This window comes from Anopheles nili, chromosome X (assembly GCF_943737925.1).
Source record: "Anopheles nili chromosome X, idAnoNiliSN_F5_01, whole genome shotgun sequence".
Lineage (NCBI taxonomy): Eukaryota > Metazoa > Arthropoda > Insecta > Diptera > Culicidae > Anopheles > Anopheles nili.
The window spans coordinates 13,145,452-13,167,397 of record NC_071293.1 but is presented as its reverse complement, the minus strand read 5'-3'; the positions used below and the strand labels follow the sequence as shown (position 1 = coordinate 13,167,397).

The following is a 21,946-nucleotide window of genomic DNA, read 5'->3' as shown; positions in this document are numbered from 1 at the left end:
GCGCAAATGGGTTTAAATTTAAAGTGTAAACTTTGTAAATATACTAACGTTACGAATGCATAGCTGGCATGGCCTGTCACTTTGTGCAGGTGTTGCGCGGTACGCACTCGTTCAATCTCAAAATGTGTTGCGAACAGTGTGGGTGTCGAGCACCTGTCCCAGGTGGGGCTGATGGGCGAAAAACTAACAAAATGAACCGTTGACTACGCGTGTCTGGCAGCTGCAGGTGTGGCAACACCTGCGGCCATGGGACAGAGGGCTGCAGGGCGGGAACCACAGTGTGAGACCAGAATCAGAATCGGACGGAGTTCTCTCCGCGGAGAGTCGTTCCTGGGGCCATCCTGCGGTGAGCTGGCAGGTTGGTCAACTAAACCTCACCGATTGGCTCGGTCGTCTCTCTTCGCTTGCGTTTGCGTGATTGGTTGATCTTCTTCTTGGTGAAGCGCACATTGAACGGGTCCTCGAGCAGCTCTGGGTAGCGATCGATATCGTGGACGTACTCGCCCTCGTACAGGTTCGCGTAGCCATTCTTTACGATCTCTTCCATCTCCTGCGCGTTCCACTCGTAGCTCGAGATGAGTCCACTGCGCAACAGCTCTTTCTCGCGATGCCAGGCTTTCCGGACTGCCTGCAGCTTGGCGTGGTGCATCAACCGTTGGCGCTCCTTGGCCGAGGTTGTGCCGTATTTGAGGTTGATAATTGCGTTCGTCGTGTGGATTTTCACGTCCTGGTGATGGGCGGAAGGTTTCGGAACGCCTGCTGGAACACCGCCACCGTTTCCACCGGATCCGCCGGATCCACCGCTACCTGGACCCGTTCCCGACGAAACGGCATCGTGGAACGTGGTATTCACCTGTCCCTGCAGCCGCTTCAACTGCTGCCGGTCTTCGGCCGCACGCCACGAGTCCTCCTTCACGAAGAAGAACGCGTCCTGCAGCGAATTATGCACGACGAACGTGAATGGGAGCAACCGGGTACGATTGAACACGGACGTATAAACGTCCCGATAGATAGGGTTAGCGGCAGGGACACTCGACACGATTGCGTAGCCTTCGGGTTCACCGACGATGACGCGCGACACGATGATGCCGTGGCCGAACGGTGGATCCGAACCCGACCCGAGTCGGAACGGACCGATCGCGAGAGGGTCAGATTTGAGGCTCGAACCGAAAAAGCTGTCCGGCAGCTGCAACAGCGCTTGACGGGACCGCACTGACCGTTCGAGCAGGTGCGCCATGAAGCCAGACCCAATGTTGATGCCACCTGAGCCACCTCGTTCTTCGTACTGTCGGCGCAGTACATTCGGGGCGGCCAGTGCACTTTCGAGCCAGCTACGCTGCCGGTAGAATCGACCCTCGATGGATGCCTGCGGGATCATGTTGTCAATGTCGTAACCCATCAACTGCAACCAGTCGAGATGATCGCGTGGGTGCTCCTGCAGCTGCCCGGGAGGGTTTATTGGATCATTTCCGTTGTACCGATACAGGTGTAACTTGGTTGGCTTCTTGATGCGCTGATCCACGTGCTCCCAATTCGGGGTCATCCATTGGCCTATGAGTGGATCGTACACCTTCCCGTCTGGCATGTGAACCAAAGACGTTACCTGTAGCGTGAACGGGAGCAAAAGAAATATGCTAAGCACTTCTTGTTTGGATGAAATCCAAGTACGCAATCTTACCTGATCGAGTATACCGCCGCAAAAATCTATCGGCATGTAGAGATAGGGATTAGAGTCGTAAACGATGTGTCCGTACGGTGACCGCATGATCTCGCGGATACCCTCGCCGTACTGGTTGAAGATCATGACAGGCGTACCGCACTGATCGGTGGCGATGTAGTAGCGATACCGGTACACCTGCGCGTAGATGAGCGAACCCCGATCGTCGTACGTCAGTGACATAAGCTTGCCATCCCGCGGCGAGTAGATGTGGCTGATCTCGCTGCGCCGCCGCTGATTAGTGTAGAAGAACTGCGTCACATTGCCGAAGTTGTCCTTGCGCGTGATTAGCCGGTTCAGATGGTCATAGAAGTAGCGAATGTCGAACCGGCCTCGTTTTGTAGCCCGAATCAGCAGACCTTTCGCATTGTAGTGGAAGCGCTCTTCGCGGGCATTCTGCGCCACTAGTCCACGTGGTTCGTACTTGTACTGACCTTCACCGAACTTCACAATACGATCGAGCGCGTTGTACTCCATCGGGATCGTGTTACCGCGGTATGTGAGTGACAGCATGTTGCCGTTGTCGTCATACCGGAAACCCCAAGGTTCTTGGGCCTCCACACCGACCAACTGCCCGTCGCAGTCCCACGTGAAGTTTTTCACGTTCGTGTACGTGTTCACGCCTACGTTACGCGTGTACGTGCGCGTCTGCACGATGCGTCCGTGCAGATCGTGCGCGAACTCCATGCGGAACACCTCCATCCGGTGGATCGTGAGTGTCAGCTGCATCAGCAGGAATCGTCCGTTCACCGTGCGCATAAACGTTCCGGTTCGGTCGCTTACGGTGGTTGCATTCACCTGCCGATCACCTCGCGTTACCTCGAACTGTCCGATCGTTGCCAACCGGCCAGTGCGCTCATCGTAACCAAACGACTGCTGTGGGAGGTTTTGCCCTCCGATGCGACCTCCAATGGCGGACAGTCTAAAGTGGTCATCGTACTCATAGTTGAACTTCACGTTCGAAAGCCCGCTGCGGGCCGAGAAGTCGATGCGTTCCTCTAGCAGCAGCTCACCGATGCAGTCGAAATCCCAGCGAAATTCCAGGTCACGCTCTGTATGGATGATTGCCATCGGCAGTTCGCAAGAGGGTGCTCCACTCTGGTACAGGAACTCGTCCCGACCGTCTCCGTGCACGATCTCTGAGATGCGGTCTTCGTCGTCGTACCGGTAGACGATCCGCGCGCCATCTCCCGGAAAGACCGTCTGCAGCAGTACGCCGCTGTGCGAGTAGTGTTGCAGGTAGGAACGCGAGCTACCAGGCGGGTTGTACGTGAAGCGCAGGAAGCCGATCGAGGGCTGCAAGCTGAACGTATGCTTGGTACCACTGGGGAGCACTATCTCTCGCAGACCGCCATTGCGATCGTACACAAGCTTGTATTTCCGTTGGCTGCCAAGCGAAATCATCTCCAGCAGGTTGCCCTCGTTGTAGCTGTAGGACACGATTCCGTCCTGTAGGCTGCTCACCTCTGACAGGCGACCCTGCCGATCGTAGTTGTACTTCAGCTCTGACGGACCCCATTGCCAGCCTTCGATGCGGTTGAAGCGGTCGTAGGTGATGTTGAGCGGGTAGTACACGTCACCCATGCCGGGAGAGAACATAGTAGGTAGACCCGATTGGTCGTACGACACCACCAAAATCACCTCGTTATCTCGATCTCGCAGGATCTCGCGTTGCGCAACAGGATCGTACTCCACCCGCAACTTCTTGCCATCGTTGACGAAAATATCCCGGCAGAGCATTTTTTCGCCCTTTGCCGCGGCACTGGCAGGTGGTGAACCACGCCCGTGATGTGGCTGTTGATCACCACCAGCTCCATTGCAGCCATTTGACGACAGGGCATAATTCGAGTAGAGATCATTTGCCGCCCGATCGCCAACGTGTAGCGACTGGTGTGACCACATCGGCAGCATCTCCGCTTCCGTGGGTAGGAACTTCTCCAACCATGGATGGGTGATGACCGCAGATGCCTCAAGCTTGATACCGGTGGGTAGTGACAGCGACACCGTCTGGTTTATGGAACCAATTTTGCCAACCGTTTCCTTGCCACCGCGGGAGATCGAAACTGTCTGTATACCGCCGGTAATGGAGTACTCCGTTGGTTTCGAGGCCCCGCGAGCTCCAAACGCCGAACGAATGCTGCCCTGTACTGACACTAGCAGGTCCTCTTGCTTCGGTTTCGTGGAACGATCATCAAACAGCGTGCGTACGTGGACGATTTCACCACTTGGTGCGATCACTTTAACACACCGTCCGAAGTCGTCATACTGATAGATGAAGCTTTCTTGACCCTCAGTGCGGCTGATCAGTAGACCACTATTCGATTCGTAGTCTAGAAGTACCTCAACCTTACGTCCACCACCAGAGCGAGCGCTCACCTTCGTCAGTAGCCCGCTGGGCGAGATTTTCAGCTCCGTTTTGTAGTCCTGTCCGTTCTCAATCGAGCTGACCACGTTGCTGTAGTCGCGCAGGAATTGGATCTTGTTACCTGAGCTATCGGTAACGGTGGACAACTTCCCGAAGCTGGTGTTCTTTGAGTACAGGAAGGAGTAGCGCGACTTGCCAGTGGACAGATCACGTGTGGCTATGTGCTGCCCGTACCGGTTGAACACGTACAGCTCGTTCAGAGGTGTGTAGGGTATCTGGAACTCACCATTTCCATCGTGCTGTGGCAAATAGTGCTCAAGAGCTAAAATACGCAAAGAACCTACGATTTCGAATGAAAAAGGCGTATTAGAATACTTTTACTGCTCTAAGCTGTGCTCGATATGTATGTGCATACCTTGGTCGGCTACATTGATCACACCATCCTGGGCGACAGCTATTGCGGATATCGACTGGAAGCGAATGTTGGATGAGAGTATAGTCTCGCTGTTGAAACTGGAACCACCATTGGCCGCACTAAACGAGGATGGTGCATCGGGGTAGTCCTTGCGGCCACTACTAGTGTCGTTGGCATGCTGACACACACAGAACGGGCTTCCACCATCCGGTGCTATGCTACCTCTGTCGACTGCACCGGATGGATTTTGATTGATGCTTGTTCCATTCGATGGTTTACGTCGCGAGTGGTTCAGCGTCTTACCCTGGCAATCACATTCTTGGCTGTTGGCGGAACGAATAAAAAACAAGGACGTTAGAACCCACAAACCGAACATATTTAATCCTCATTTCTTTTAGCGATGCCTACCTTACGTGATCGACTTTTCCAGCAAACTGTTTCATGAACCCGGTGGAAGACTCGATGACTTTGATCGTATTGATGCGCTTCGAGTTGGTGTCCGCAACGTAGAGGTCGCCATTGGGTCCGAAGGCCATTGCCAACACCGTACCCAGGGGTTCCTCTACAGGTGTGGTACGGTTCACGCCCGTCATGTGATCTTCGTTACAGTGCAGTGGAATTCCGGCTATCACCTTCACCTTCATATCGGAGGTTAGCTTCAGTACCAGCCGGTCATCGACGAAGTATAACGACCCATCGAGAGGATTCAATGCTAGCGCAGTTGGCCACTGAAGCTGAACTTGCATGGCGCGGGCGGCACCCCGACATGGTACTGGACTCCAGCGGTTTTGATGGCCATGGTGGCCAATGAGAGTGTGGATCGTACCTTTAGGATCTACCGCTCGAATGTTGGTGCCGTCTGCGATGTACATTGTGCGGTCAGCGGCTATGGCGAGACCCTTCGGGTGTGATAACCGAGCCTCAATGGCTGGTCCACCATCGCCACAGTTTTGCTCGTCACCTGGAATACACCGCTGACCACTTCCAACGATCACGTCATAGTTGGACGATGGATCGTCAACGTTCTCCAACGATACAATCTTGAGGATTTTGTGCTTTTCTGAGTCGGAGATGTACAGCTGCCCGTCGGCGGGCGAAACCGACAGGTAGTACTGATAGGATACACGTGTGGTGTCGAGCTGTAGGATTGTGAAGATGCTACCATTGGTCGTAATTCGGCGGATCAGATTGAAATCACCAACGAACAGGCTTCCGTCAGGTCCAGACGCTAGAGCCACGGGTGTCAGTAACTGTCCATTCTTCGACAACCCATTACAATGGTCACGACACATCAGCGTGCGTTGCTGTCCATCACCCAACACACCGCGCACAATGCGTGGAAACTCCTTTAGGTGGATTGTGGCTCCGTCACCCTTCTGCAGGATGCCCTCGTGGAAGTTGTAGTGATGGTGAATGTCCAAACCCCATCCTCCAATGTCCGAGATGTCGACATCGAAGCCTTGCAGCTTCACCGTGCGCGTCTCCCACACGATGCCGCGGCAAGTGGCATGTTCATACCCGATTGAGATCCGTGCCATCGCGATGCCATACACCTTCTGCTTGAACACGTTGCGCTTGTTCCAGGCGAAAATGTGCCGCAGATTCGGATCGGCTTCGTATGTTTTCACGTGCAGCGAGCCTTCGATCTGCACTCCAACGTGAACGTGCGTGAGAGTGTCTGGAATACGGTCGTGTGTCAGCTGCATTCGCACAATCGACCGATAACCAGACGCTTGAGATGACTTGTAGAGCAAATGAATCTCGGAACCGGGTATCTTCAACGATTCTTGTACAACCTGTAGAAAAAAATGGAAATTAATAACATGAGCAAAGTGCACTAAAGAAAGGAAATTCCGCATACTTGTGTTTCAGCAAAGATAAAATTTTTACCAGGCACCGACCCAATGCCGTTCGGCATCCAGGTGCTGGTGAGATGCGGACTGAGCAGTTCATGATCATGTTCCAGACATATGGCTATCGGTGAAGGGTTATCTTCCATAAAGCGATAGTGGGACGTGCTTAGAAAGCTGTAAGCAAGGTTCGAGGGAACGGATCTGTAATCAGACAGTGGTATGTTAACGATAGTATCTCAATAGCCCTTAAAAAGTGCAGTTTCTCTTTCATACGCACATAAATGAAATGTCATCGTGATCATCATTATCGTTAATCTGCATCTGAACTGGTGGTAGCACGACGATCTGTAACGACGACGAGAAAGTGAGAATGAGAGAATAAGAGATAATTATGTATTGTCCTTGAGAGTGCATTCTACACCTAATGTAATCTACAACATCCTGCATAACACTCTACTCTCTTCGCAGCGCTTAACACTAAAGATATATTCTGGCTTACTTGATTCCACGGAACAAACACCGTGCGTGTCAGTGGTCGGAATGGTGACCGCTGGAACTGTAGCGTGACAGCACCGCCTCCGTTAACGAGAACATCGAACCTGGCGAGGAGCGAAGATCATCATGTAGCGTGAATTCACGTAAGGGAGTCACTGATTTTCAAAGTAGTATGGGGCTGCGTACTTACCATCCACCCTGTCGAGTGAGTGTGAATCCGAAGCGAGAATCTCGGTCCACCGATACCCGTATGCCGATGATACCGAGTCCTTGCGGCGTAACTACCTGTCCGCGCATCACCGATACCCGGCTGAATGTTTATGCGTAAAATATAACGAACAGCCAAGCAAACGCGTAGAGAGAAGAACGAAGAATAACAGTCCATCAGGAAGCGTTGATTAGAAGTGATTTACACAAACGGATGTAGGAAACAGAAATGAACATCCAGTAAGGAATGAAGAAATGAACTTAAAGTTACGGAAACAACTAAAAACTAGGTTACGAATGAATGTAAAACATAACACGTTGAGAGATGAACGATATTGGTTGGAATTGCTGGTTTGTTTTTTTTTGCAATAGTTTCAGAAAGATAGAAATTAGAAATTAAAGTAACATAACGCATCATACTCTGCCTTTCCCGAAAGTACTTAGGAGTAACTTCGTTACTCGTTTCGTTTTTTTTCTCGTTTGATACAGGAAAAACAAAACTCAATGCTTCGATAACAAAAGTTTAAAACAAAGGTGAGAATAAAAAGAAACAATCTGGGAGAAATGTAAATCATGAAGTATTGGAAGAGATTAATAAGTCCGTAGTGACCGTAGTGTAATGGAACATTCCTGAACAGTGATGACAAGTAAGAGCAGGACAACAGAAATATAAAAGTATTGCTAAAGTATATAAATAGAAATACAATAGCTAAAATATTAGTCAAACGTGTAACTGTTTAGAAATATGGTTTATATATAGTGTACCTTTTCATTCTGGCATCCGAAACGGAACCCAAATTATAAAAAAGGAACATTCTAGTAATTGTAATACAACATCAACAACGATTGTGCTCTTATCACAACCAATTCGGGCAGTAATGGGATAGAGTCCACTAGCCGCCCGTTGCCTCCTACGATGGTAACATCTGATAAGATGTGCTCTTGTACATCTCACAAAAATTCCGTAACGTAACAATATATATTGACAATAAATTTTGTAGTGATTAGCCCCATTCAATCAGAGAGCTTTTATACTAACTCTTCCTGAACGCTAACCTATTGTAGCTATGGAAGAAAACTAGGTCCAAACCGAGCAGCATGACCTTGTATTCTGAGCTTGATATGGATGCCGAGAACAAATAGTTGTGCGTGACTATTGAAACAAATATAAAATTTGATAGTGGATATATTTGGCACAACTTAGGTAATATGTATAAACGAATCTGCGAAACATATGCAAGTCGTTGCGCGGTGCTCTGTCAGGAAGTAAAAGCTCTTAAAAACGGCTAGCTCACCTAGTTTTACCTAGATATTTAAGAAATAACAACTACAGCCAATGTTTGAGAAAAATTAACAGATGTCTGCTTGTACCTATGCACCAGGAACAACTCAATATGCATGGCACACGTTCCGTTTTACGTTTATGCACAACGAAAGAAATTGGAACGAAATGAAAACATTGCAGCTGGCTCGAGCATGCATGCAGCTGATGTCAGCGGATGTTACCATCGAGGGACTTTACAAGTGTTGTTGTGTTGCATACAATTACTAGAATTTCCTGACAGTAGTTCCCCGTACGGCGATGAGCAAATGATCTATCGTTATCTACACTGAATCAATGAACTTCTGCAAATTTAGCTACGACTTGAAATGCACATTAAAACTCAGAATTTAGATACTTGAAAAGTAGCTGCGGGCGTGGCGGTTATACGGCATGACGGACCCTTCGAAAGATTGTACATTTAGCATCACCCTCCCTCATTCATCAAGCATCGAAGCAAATTTTGCTTGGCAATTACAGGTTCCTTTTCACCTGATTTTAGGTAAATTATTCACCGCACCTGAAGTATTCTCATAAACTGATTTTTTGCGATGTTAGAAGTGACAAGTGTTTATGAAGATAATGAAGCATCCACATTCTTTCGAATTATAAAATAAATAGCATTTGAAGAAATGAGAATTTACATATATGGCCTATGAATAAAATTGGGTGTAAAAGACTTTCCAGAAACGATTACCGATAAAAAATATGTAAACCTAAAACTATGTATGCAACTTTTACAAAAAAAACAACAGTATTTCCTGATATCAGCATTAAACTGCGGTTCCACATTTCATGTATGAAGCAATTTAATTTTATATGCATTCAACTTGGTTTGTATTACTCGGAAAATATATTTTTTTTTTGAAAATTATGCACATGAAAGATATACTGCCATACCAATAACAATTTGTGATTATTGGTCGGATCAAATGCGGCTCATGTTCAAGATATTGTAGAATTACTTTTTGCCAAATGATAAGAAGCACAACTCAATTTTAAATTATTGTAGGAGTATATTATGAACTCCACTTAATAAAGCTATTTGTATTGCTTGAATATTTTACTGTAACATTCATACCACATACTTGATCATCGAGTAAATCACATTCTTGTATTCAACCAACGAATTTTTTGATAGTAGAATAAACTAACCAATACCTTCTTATACGAAATTAGTCGAGAGATAAAGTCACATTCTAAACTATTTTTAGATCAGTTGTACAAAGCAAGTTGCTAAAAATCAACAATATATTTAAAAATAATAATAAGATAATCAAAGTTTAATTATATGTTTTCAGACGGCAAGAGACCTCTGCAACGAAAGAGACGTTACATGCCTCAAATTCTTAAACTCGAGCGAACAGAATATAAGTTGCCCGAAAAGAAGAGCATGGTGCGAAACATTCTAATTCAGTTGGTTTTACTGAATATTACCATTGCAGAATTGTGCATATATAATTTGCTTCACAGGCTATCACAATGCTTTTTAGATAACTAATGAAACAGAAAGCATTGCAGTGAAATTTACTTCAAAAGCAACATATTAGATCAGATTATATTTCACTAAATAGGTGGTATATCAGTTAAGAACTCACCGTTGCATGTGGATCTCCTGTCGTCTGAAATGGTCTAATAAAATATTCACAACTATTGTACCTTTATATATGATAATAAAAAAATTAAATTTTACTTTTCTACGGTACAAAAATTGCAGTAAATGAACTGTTTCAAGCATTGATCGGAATAAATAATAATAAAATATATAGCAACTAAAATTCTCAACATAGCTGTAATTATAAGCATACACATACTAGTGTAGAAATATAGTATGCTTTGCTATTATATTGTAACGATAACCACGTTTGATAATCCCAAAATATACAATTATAACCATGCCCGCTCAAACGCCATTTTCAATGTTTTAAACTAGTTAAACAACTATGCAAAACGGTACAATCTTCTCATTCTCGTGATCAATCTGTTTACAATTGTTTCGAAGGGTCTGCCCAACACACCACCACTAAGCTGTCGCACAAGTTGCCTCTATATTTCCAGTTTTCTTATGCATTCCACGCTTCATCAAATTACTTCATTACAATATTGTTGTTTTCTATATTATCTTATTGTTTTTTACTGAGTATACGATTTTTGATTTTTCTTCATTTTTTTGATTATTATTTGTTTTATAAAATCAGAAAGAATAGGATGTTAAAATGTTCCAAAATTTCGCAGCACATGGAGGGTATATACATAGAAACATATGATAGACGCAGACAATAATGGGGAATGGGAAAGGAAAACAGGGATAACAAAGGACAAAGGAAACGGGTTAACGGTTAGTATATTCGAGGGAAAACATTTAGGGATTTGGATGGATGAGTAGGAAAAGCCTCTAAACTAGTTTAACTATTTATAGGTGTAGATAAATAGTAACGTAAAACTAGTTCTGTTAGTTTTTCGTATTTGCTTTTGTTTTTTTTTGTCTTCACTTATACTAACTTGTTTGCCTTTGCATATTTTTTTTTCGTTTTTATCTGTTCTTGCTTCTTAAACATAAAATAGTGCAACGAAATATAGAAGTGGGATATAGACAAATTTGGATGAGAAAAAATGTGAGCCATCACGGTTACAAACAATCATCGAAGGACAAAATTTTAAACTAAACAAAAATGCATACAAATATTAGAGAACATAAAATCATAAGCATGATCAATGTTAGTGATAGCGAACATCTTGCATTTACGGTTCCGCATGGTTTCGGTGGAATTCCGCACGAGGCAAGCGTTTTCAAACTATCAACGAATGAAACAAATAAAGGAGAAAATTGCAAGATAAAACAAATTAGAAACAAAAAAACAACCTAATAAGTACGTCGCTGCGACAGTTGCATGTCAAAGCAAAAATAACCTAAACAGAAAACGGGCAGAAACAAAATCCAACAGTTGAACAAAAAAGTAGTACTAAAAAACCACAAGGATGGTGGGATTTTGTTTTGCTTTTCCCCCTGCTGTATGTAGGTGTTAATAGCTATCACATTTACATTTTCCCGACTCGAAAAGAACGTGTAGTAATATATCGGTGTTGAATTACATTAAATCGTGTTCCGTTCTACCATGGCATTCTCATTTCAGAATCATGTCAATCACGTGGACAGTATACGTTTAGCGAAACTAAAGAAACATTGACTAAAGGACAACACAGAAACCAAAGCCAAATATCGATGGAAAGAAAGAAAACAAGAACAGGTTACATGAAACTTCCGAACTTTGGGCCGGGCGGATGAGAAAATCATACTTCGATGAGGGGGCAACTGGTATGAGTAGGTGAAATCAAAGAAGTATGGGCTCGCACATGAATACATACATTATGGATTATATATAATTGACGCGACGGTTTAGTTTTAAAAAAATACTCCATATGTACATATAATCATATAATATATGTATGCATACGCGCATGTGAGTAACATACAGATATGGTGGGAATTATCGTGTGAAGAAAAAAACAAGAGTCTTTTCATTTGCAGTAAAAGAAAAAGAATGAAATTAACAGTATGAATGACAATCGTGTTGAATTAGATTGAAAAAGAAAAACAAACGTTGACATTCGTTTGAAACGAAAAAGCATGAAATGAAATAATATTATAACAGCAACAAGACGAACAGCAGCAACTGCAGCTTGCAAGACTTACCACGGTGTGAACGAGTTCCAGAACTCACTTTTAATTAAAAATTTATAACAGTTTTTTTTTTGTTTTTAGCACGAAAGAAACAAATAACAATTATCGACGTTTGGCAATGTGGATGAAGAATGGGAATAGAAAAGAACGGAGAACGAAGTTTATGGATTAGTTCTTTACGCACTTGAGGTGGAGCGGTTACTTTTGCGAGGGCGGGTTGGGGAAAAAAAGAAACGTTTAATTGAAAAGGGTAAATTTGTGTGGTTTTACAACTAGTGAAATTGAGACCAGGGGGAGCATTCATTTTTTTTTTGGTTTTTTTTTGCTACTTTATTTGTTTTCGATAGCACTCAGGACACTCGAGAAGGGTTCGCCAGTCCGAGGGTTTAGCCTGAGGGCGAGCCGCAGCCAGGCAGCATATAAAACGGTGTATTATGCAACAATTAAGCAAAATGACGAGACCAGCAGTGGCAATTACGGGGGATAAATAGCGTACTGGTGCTTGCTCACGTGGTAAGGATATTGGAGGCTCTTTTACCGCTGGCTACAAGTTAAAGTGGGGTTAAGGGTGTAAAGGGCTCAATTTGCCACGATCCAAGGTGAAGTTATCATTCTCCAGTTACGCTGACTGGTAGAAGCAACAGAAAAAGATCGAATACAGAGGGTATATCTCAACTCAAAAAATAATATAGTGATAAAGAGTGAGCAGTATAGAGAAAAGAGAGTTAAAGAACAAGTGAAAGAGAGAGCGAGAGCGAGAAAGTAGGAAGAGGGAATGAAAATGCCGCCAACTGTGGGGCAAGCATTATTCGCTCAAGGGGGTTGGTAAGGAACAAAAAAAGCTTCGTCTTGGTTGTTTCAACGGAAATTTCGTAATTAGAGTTTTTTGTTGTTTTTTTTTTCTTCGTAGTAGTTTTTTTTTGTTGTTGTTTGGCACTTTAGTTTCGAAACGAAATAGATGAAAACATATAAAACTAACAAATTAAAGAAACATCACAATAATTTGAACAACACATAACACAATACATTAGACAAATACAACTCATTCATTCATCCAGCATTCACACAAGTCAATTCTTTCCGACCCACACACTGTGCGCAACTTTGTGTCTAGATTAGAGCAATCCCGTATAGGTTATCCTTCGTCGTAGCGAACGGACCTACCTTGTAGGCAAGGGAAGAATTTATGCGAATTTATTTATGCTACGCTAATTTGAAGATTCCATAAATATTTGGTAGGAAGTTTGCAGTGCTGTAATGATGACTAGTATTGTGTATTATATAAATATTGCCTCCTTCTGTTGCAGCAGCAATGATTCGAAGTATTGGAAAAAATTTCATCCAATGAAACAAAAAAAGACATCCCTTTCTGCATAGATTTGCCCTTTGAAATATTCAAACTGAATTCAAATCTTTCCGTCAATAGCATGCGAGCAATAAAGAATACTAGACTTCAAAATTTTCCACATGATGGAATAAAGCACTGCATAACGAGGGCTCATCATGGTGGTGGAAAGAATAATTAGCAAGTACTTCGTTTGGGAGGCAATGTCAAAATAAGAAACTGAATATGATACACATTCTATCCGTTTCATTGCGATAGGACTAAGCTATCAAGAAAATTCTGAAAATAGTAGGTTATTACAAAACAGGGCAGCTCGCAAAAGAGTAATGATCTAGATGTTAGAAGAAAGCTTTATATATCCCCTAGAGTAGACAGGAGCACCAGTCAATTACCGTTCGCAGCCAAACTCGAACAGGAGCACACTTGTGCCTTCTCTTTTTGTTATCAGTAAATATGAAAATCAACAAGAGGAACATAATCTTCCTTACTTAAGGAGAGAAACCAAACAAACGATTAATAGAAGCAAAAATAAACTCATGTAAAACGAAAAACCGAAACCAATACCACACTTCTGGACTTTCCAGTGAAATTGAATCGAACTCAAAAACGTAAGATAAAGCCCTATGAGTTACTGAAATCATTCGGTTTTACTTGCGTTAATTTCATGTTTTGGTTAACTTTACTTGTTAGTTGAGGAGTTAGGGATCACACATGAACAATCAAGAAGGGGTTTCAAAAGACACACACAAGGTAGGTTGATGAACAACATTAGACGAAACACAATCTTTGCCTCCACGGGATCAATGTACTATTTTTATGACGGATATGTGTGTGTGTGCTGCTGCTGCCGGGCCACCGGAGTGAAACCAGCTGCGGAATTATGGCACACACTGTACTCGTGCAAAAAACTAGCACATTACTCGCCGCCACGGTGGCAAAGGGGAGTGGGGGGAAAATTAAACATGGTTTTGGGGGATGTTTTTTGCGGGATTGTTTTTTTTTCTGTGGACATTTGGAACAGTAGGGAAGCAATCAATGCGATATTGTATAATTATCGATTAAATGGTACGTTCTATTACTGACATTTACTGACATTTGGCCTGAGCAAGGCATTTTTGTGGACAACTATAGCGGTTTTGCATAGAATGAAATCGGTTGTGTGTTAGTTTTATCTGACCACTCGGTAAATCGGTTTGTGGTTTTTCCTACGATACCGACTCGCTGCCCAGGCGTCGCTGTGTATTGACTAACGCCTTGCAACGCCTGCTCCTATAGGAGGTAGCAGATGTAGCGAACAGCTCATTAGAACTGCTGCACAATACGGTATACAACGTTCACCATTTTACGGTTTTTTTGTTGTCATTTTTTATCTTCGTCGCATCCTGACAATAGATAGCTATCGATATCTATGACCCACTGATGATGGTAAAGGTATCCCAGTAGATACGAAATGTGATAAGAGTTAAAGGCGACGCCAGCCAAAAGCTATATGCCACTTACCTCTCACTGTACTCATCCATGTGGGCGTACGACTGAACGGAGTTTTCCTCGATGAGAAACTTTACCCGTTGATAGAAGGATGCCGTCACGGAAGGAGGTTGCTTGCGCAGCAGCACCTCGACCGGATCGTTCGAGGCGAGGCACATGATGTGCTCCGCGCAAATCGAGTGCACGCAGCATTCACTATCTGAACAGTCCGTCATACCGTCTGTGGAAATAGTGGAAAATGATTAAAAATGTGCCCTTTAAACCCAACCCTATTGGAGCTCATTAGTTAAGGCCACGAGGACTAGCTCGCCACAAGACGGATAGGCACTCTCACGTCATTGTACCGGCCGTTCTAGGCGGCTAGGTGATGGTTTACCATTGTCATTATCGATATTGTCTTTGCAACTCATCTCGAGGGCGATGGAGCAGTCGTTGCCGGCCCATCCTTCCACGCAGATACACTTGTACTCGCCGTCCTCCATTGTGCACTGGCCGTGGCGTGAGCATCCGTTAACGCAGCCGGCTGTGGAAAGAGATGGGTTAGAGTTGCTCTACCTAAACACCTGCCCATGTCAAAATACATACGTAGCGTGCAGTGACGTCCGTTCCAGCCCTGTGAGCAAACGCAGGTGCCGTTCTTACACTGACCATGTTCAGCACACCGCGGGTCGCACATCAGCTGGTCACACAAACTGCCTGTCCAACCGTCATCGCACCGGCAACGCCCATTTTCGCAGATACCATTTGGACCACAGTCGAGACTGCAGACGGCTGTAGGGAGCAGTAGAAGATTGCAAACACATCGGTTACAGAACGTCGGTGACATTTGATCGCAACAACCTACCTTGAGAGCAATCGATGCCTGTCCAGTGGCGGTCGCAAATGCAGGAACCGGTGTCTAAGTCGTAGGTGCCGTGATCGGAGCAACCAGGGAGACACTGATAGACCTGTTGGTCGACAATGCTGCAGTCGTCTCCTTGCCAACCGGCTTTACAGAAGCATTGTCCCGAAACGCAGGTGCCATGACCCGAACAGGAATGGTCGATACAGTCCTCTGCAAAAGCGTCGGATGAGTAATTGGAGCATGGCGCGATAGAACATAGGAAATACTTACGCTGTTCGCAAAACAAACCCTTCCAACCACGTTCGCAATGACAGTCTCCTTCAATGCATCGTCCGTGATTCGAGCAGGTTGGCATTTCGCACTCTGAGACTGGAATGTCGCACTCCGAACCCTTCCAACCTTCTTCACAGTGACAAACGCCTCCACCATAATGTCCGTGGGCAGAGCACAGGACTGGACAAACACCTGCAAAGAGAAAGGAGTGGTTAGGTAAACCCGACAAGTGGCGTAAAGTTTCTTCTGACATACTGATCGAGCAGTCGTTGCCTTGGTAGCCATCTATGCAATCGCACTTCCCGAGGTAACAAGAACCTCGTCCTGAACAATCACTGGGACAGGCCGTGTGGATGCCTTCAGCCTCACCAACCACTAGTGACACCGTGTGCGGCAACAACTCGTCATTGTACACCGACAAGTACCACCGGCCAATGTCGAGGTACTGCAAGATTGTAACGTTCACCGTCATAGCCTCCATGTCGATCTTCTGCAGCGACGAGGGCGCCGAGCTACCGTCGGCTGAGCGCTTCGAGATGATGTGCTTCTCCACGTCGTCTAGCTGCAGGTCCTCGAAAGCGAACTGGCTGCGTCGGATCGCCTCGAAAGTGGACGAGTTCTCCTCGTTTGCGCTGAAGTGCGTGTCCAGGACGTCGTTCTGGAAGAAACCGCTCCCGATGCTGCGCTTCCGACGCAGCTTGTGATCAACACGACCACCCTTGATGAACTCCACGAAGTCGTACTGCGTCACCGTTGGTCCCACGTTGCGGCGACCGTAGATGGCGAAGTTGGCGCCCCACGGTAACGTGAAATTGAACTGTATGAATGCAGGATGCTTGTTGCGGAACTCCACGTTCCAGAACTGGAACGGTGCTATCGTTGACGCGTGGACTTCATTGAACTCGCGCAACTCGACAATCGAGGGCCACTTCTGCTGATGTGAGCTGAAGATCTGGGTCGTTTGCTGCTGCATCTGGTGTGAAAGGTCTTGCACCGGCCGGCGGTTGTACGTGGACAAGGCCGCGTTGCCTCCTGGCGTACCACCTAAGCCACCTAGCGTGGAGAAGCTGTTGTGGTCCAGCGTGCTGGTTATCGGTGACTCCTCAGTTGGGTTCAGTGTTGACGGCCCAGACAGGAGCCCGTAGTTGGACGTGTCGATAGGCGTACCCGTTTGATCGACGGCTGTCCCCGTCTTCACGTCCTGTACCAGGATGCAGTTGGCAGAGTCGAGATTTGACTTCATAGAGCTCGTAGCTGTAACCGATGGAAAGGGAAAGGGGACAGTGTCAATGGCATCTGCTCTCTGCCGGAACAAGCAACAAGCAGAATCGGAGAACTTACCTGCGAAATACGTCAGCGTTGCCGACAAAATTATTGTAACCAAAATTAAGGCGATGCTAAAACACTTCCACGAGCATCGGTGTTGACAGCTTTTGTCGATGCGAAACCTGCAACAAGAGGAACTGTCAATGACATTACATTCGGTAAGTTTCAACGGTTCGCGCACGTTCGCTTCGGAACGTGCAGCAAAGGAATGTTTCACGACGAGAAATAGCGAGAAGGATATTTGCATGCTCGATGGAATTACGAACGTGCTAACAGCTATCATGCAAATGGGTCTTAGCAGCAATGAGCGGTGTGTTCATAGAAATGCAAAAAAAATGTCACGCAAACTATTTGCTATGCTATGTTTAATGAAGTTTTTTGAAGAATGCTTAATAGACAATACTTCGTAGAAATTTAGTACAGTTTTGATTAAATGCGGAGAGTCATCCAGCAGCATTATTATTATCGATTATAAAGATAGCTGGGAAAGTGTTGTCAGGAAGGAGGGATAAGACAAACATTCGCTAGCACTATATCATACCAATCATAGAAAAAAGAGTTGCGAAGAACAAGTCTCTTCTTTTATCATAGAGTAAAGGTTTCATTCAAAACCACCCGAAGGCTAACATTTGCGAGCAATAACGAGGTCTGTTAAGAAAGTCATATATGCGGAATAGCAAGCAGCACAAGTCAAAAAACCACGTCAATCATTAATTCGAAGCGTCTCAAACCTAACAGAAACAGCTAAACATACATTAAGAGCACAAACACCAACAAGCAAAACGATATTTAAAAAAAACCCACTGTGATTAGAATAGAAAAGCAATTTCGAGTATTAACACAATCTTGCAAATTGAAAGTGAACAGAAAAAAAACAGGATAACAAATAATGCCAGACTATTAGTTGAATTATGTGCATTCAGCAAGCAATCATCATTAGTTGCCATATCTGTAGTGTCGCGGTGCGCAATTACCTTGATGGCGAGTAAGGTGAATAGTGCGGAGTGTGGGCAGTTCCACCCGTTCGTAATGGGAAAACTGGCATCACCAGGGAGGAGGACCCTCCCAGACGGGACCCGGTGGTGATGTGGGTATTAGTCATGGATTGTGTCAGTTGCGGAATCGGTTGCTGCTGCGATTGGAGCTGCTGTTGCTGCTGCTGCTGCTGCTGCTGCAGCTGTTGCGATGATTGTAGTCTAGCAAATAGTACACATTTGGGTCAGTACCGGTACAACATGCCCCCGTTGTCGGTAGAGCCCATCGAGGTGGGTGTTAGTGTCAAAGGATGAGGTATGTATAAGGTTCGTTTTATCTGAGGCGTGTTTGAATATGGAACATGGACATGGGGCGCACTGTTGAGGGAGTAAATCGAGCTTGGCATTTACATTTACATTCTCCCTTTTTGGGTTATCAGAACGAAATATACACCTCTAGCTAACTGGATTAATCTCAAATCGCGGCAAGACCATTTACATAGATTGTTGGATCTCCGAACCTAGATATGTGCCAGGTCTTGCAACTACTGTTAATCCACAGAACATACGCACTAAAGGTACCGGCAAAGCAGTACCGTCGTTTCTCTCAGAATCACTTCTTGCCTAAAGGCCACTTCTTCATTCGCGAAGGTGTATAAAAAACAGACTATTGACGTACCCGGTACGTCCAATCAAAGATCGAAGACATCCGCTCAGCGACAACGAGCTAGCGTTATGTAACCTATATACCACACCAAATCTCACACTACCATTACCTGTTCGTGTTGGACTCGGTCGCAAAGGGTTCCGCGTAAATGTTCCGCGCCGGTGGTACCCTCCTGGGCAGCGGCGGCGGTGCTGGATTGTAGCCGTCCATGATGGTGTCGCAGTCGTTATACTTCATAGATTTCATAGTCATCTTGCTGGCCCTGCGTTTCGCTCGTTTCGAGCCAGCCCGCGAGCTACCGTCTCAAGTATTGCACGCCACACAGGCAGTGCTCAGTTCATGTACGCGGTTAGGACACACCAAAGAGTCACCAAAATTACGTCCAGAACGGGAACACCGGCCACACTACAGCCGTCACTCGGCTGGCGCACAGCGAAATGGGCCGTGCCCACTGAAGGGCCACAGGACAACCCCCGTCAGTTTTTCCTGTGCTGTATTTTCCTTACGATTTGTCGCTACTGCGTTTTCTTTTTCTTCTCCGTCTCCCACCGTCGGAGGTCGGGTTTGCTTGGGTTTCGTAGACCACAGAAATTTTGGGGAGGGGTGGGAGTCCTGCGCGCACCGGTAGCAGGTTGCTCTCCTACACCTGAACAGCTCGCTGCCTCGTCTCACATCTGCGGCTGAGCCCGGGATGGGGAGCGAAGGGCAAACTGGTCGCGAGTTGATCGTGGCTCGGTATCGTCATTTTACACTCGATCTGCAAGCTGACCTCTGTGTGACGGAAACATCAAAACCTGAGCAAGAGTAATTGGAGTAAGCGAGAAAAAAAGGTTTAATACCCGCAAGACCGAAGGATGAGTCTGTAATGAAATGTAAGTTCCTCTTCCGATTCTCTTAGCAACAGCGTTGCGAAATCGACTGATTCCATCCCGAAGGTGAAGCGGATTGAAACCTAGCGAAAGGACATTCAAGCACCCAGTGAGCAGGAAAGTATTTCCCGAAAAAAAAACGGGAAAAAACCCACCACCTATCGGCATCGGTTTTCAACTATTTTTGCGACTCCAGTGTGCCGCTGGAAAATCGCTACGTGCATTATGAATGGAGAGCGAATGCAGTTGAACGAAATGAATGTGGTGCGCAATCGCACTTCAAGGATTCAGCGCAAACATGGAGATGTAAAAAAAAACAAGCAACAAAAAGATGACCTATTCGTACCCGTGCCCGGCGGTAGGTTTTAGGGGATGCAGATTGGGAGTGCAGGTTGGTCCCGTAATTGGGAAATTAAGTTGATAGTCCCGATGAAACGGCCAATACTCGCAGCGATGGCCGCGTTCCAATATGGCCGATCGAAACGGGACGCGGTCTTAGCCGTGGAAATCGCGCACTCTGTCGGCCATTGTTGGACGGTGAAAATCGCACGATTCGAGTTTTCCTCGCACTATAAAAGCATGTTTATGAAGCAACGAACGGCGAGCGTTAACCGGGGTGCTGTAGATATTGCACTACACTGCTGGTAGGTTTGGCACAAGGTGCTGGCACATCCCCCTATTGCGTTACTAAAAGGGTATTTCTTCTGAGATAAGAAAAAAACGCAATCTCTTCCCGAATTTATCCACTGGTTACGCATACTTTCGCTTCTGGTTCCAGAATTTCCTCGCGAGCTAGTAAAAGCCACACGGAGCGATGGCCGGAATAAATTCCATCAACTGCTTCCCTTATTGTCTGCGCACAATAAACTCATCCTGCCCCAATTGTGCACCATTGTGAGCGAACACTGAAACACACAACTAGTTCACAAGGCGGGCCCTGGTGGTGCTCGCGTTCAATAAAACTAATGCTCGTTAGCATCTATTAAAGCTGCCGTTCCATCGTCTTGTCGTCGCAGGTCAGAACACGAGCGATGATGGACGGACGGAACGACTCTGGTCGCACGGTGGAGAAAAACGCGTCATGTTGTAGCCAAGGATGGCGAGAAAAAGCTAATGTGTGTGTGTGTGTGGGGGGGGGACTTTGAAAGAGCAAGGAAGAGAGAGAGAGAGAGAATGGACACACAAAAAAAACCCCAGCACGTCCTGTCTGCAAGGATACAGGTATCTTTGGAATTTCCTCGCCAAGCTCCCGACATGCCCGCACGTCTCCACAAACCACCAATCCGTAAAGCAGCTCTCAAGCGTAAGGTGTCTGCTGGAAGATGTTCGCTAGCATTTGACTTCCATTTGAGCGATTTTCGCCCCCACCCCCATCGAGTCCTTACGAAACCAGCAGTTATCGATCGCCCATGTCGCGGAGCGGGTTTTTGCGATTAATTCGAGCATCCTCGCTGCGCACACACACACACAGACGCAAACATACGCCCACACCAACACCCAACGGCGTGTGTGGTTACGGTTTGGCAGTCCGGCGGATTTTTATGGGCAATAAAATCGTGAACCCTCGGTTCCATCATCCGTATCGTCCTTACAAATAAAAAAAAAAAAAAACGAAATAAAAATTCGTGCTCCGTAACACGCCCGATTAGAAGCCTTAATGCGACCGTTAACGCGCTGGTCGATGTTCGATTTCGAGAAGGAGCAGAACACACGGCAGAGATGAAGCTGCAGAGAGCGACTCGAAAAGCAAGATGACGACTTTGATTTCGCTGGAAAACGGCCTGTGCCTTCATTCAAGGCGTAAGGCATTGGAACGGGTACAAAAAGGTACCATTAGATTTTCTTTTCTGTTGTTTCTCTACCTCACCCAAAATATGGGTCCGCTTTCTGCACCCACCACGGTGGTGGTGTTTGCTGGTGGTGGGTTCGCACACACCGAAAACCGACGGACGCCCCGAAAGTGTGCGCGTTTTGCCCACACTGTAGCTTTTCTCGTGCTCCTCTCGTTCGCATAAAGCATAAACTAGGCGCAAGAGCGCATCACAGGAGCACATCATTTCATCTCTGTAGAGGTTCTTGCTTGCTCTCTCTCTCTCGCACGCTCT

At 46.0% G+C, this 21,946-nt stretch overlaps 1 protein-coding gene across 1 annotated transcript; it reads right to left on the bottom strand.

Moving 5' to 3' along the window:
• Positions 1-134: 134 nt before the first annotated feature.
• Positions 135-19,224, bottom strand: LOC128728272 (teneurin-a). Its single transcript, XM_053821891.1, has 18 exons — positions 19,082-19,224; positions 18,306-18,527; positions 17,347-17,453; positions 16,261-17,259; positions 16,003-16,197; positions 15,733-15,942; positions 15,474-15,659; positions 15,265-15,411; positions 14,901-15,108; positions 12,068-12,094; positions 7,036-7,155; positions 6,850-6,949; positions 6,628-6,695; positions 6,359-6,551; positions 4,906-6,293; positions 4,498-4,820; positions 1,679-4,422; positions 135-1,603 (listed from the first exon to the last, which is right to left on the bottom strand). Exons 1-18 carry the CDS (start codon positions 19,222-19,224, stop codon positions 368-370), a joined length of 8,616 nt encoding a protein of 2,871 aa, XP_053677866.1. The 3' UTR covers positions 135-367.
• Between the last annotated feature and the right edge of the window lie 2,722 nt (positions 19,225-21,946).

Excerpts from the sequence above, each read along its gene's own strand:
- LOC128728272 (XM_053821891.1), bottom strand. The coding sequence starts at position 19,224 with ATGACTATGAAATCTATGAAGTATAACGACTGCGACACCATCATGGAC. Across the intron at positions 6,950-7,035 it reads CTCACTCGACAGGGTGGATG|GTTCGATGTTCTCGTTAACG; the intron begins GTAAGTACGCAG and ends GCTCCTCGCCAG. Across the intron at positions 6,696-6,849 it reads TGTTTGTTCCGTGGAATCAA|ATCGTCGTGCTACCACCAGT; the intron begins GTAAGCCAGAAT and ends TCGTCGTTACAG.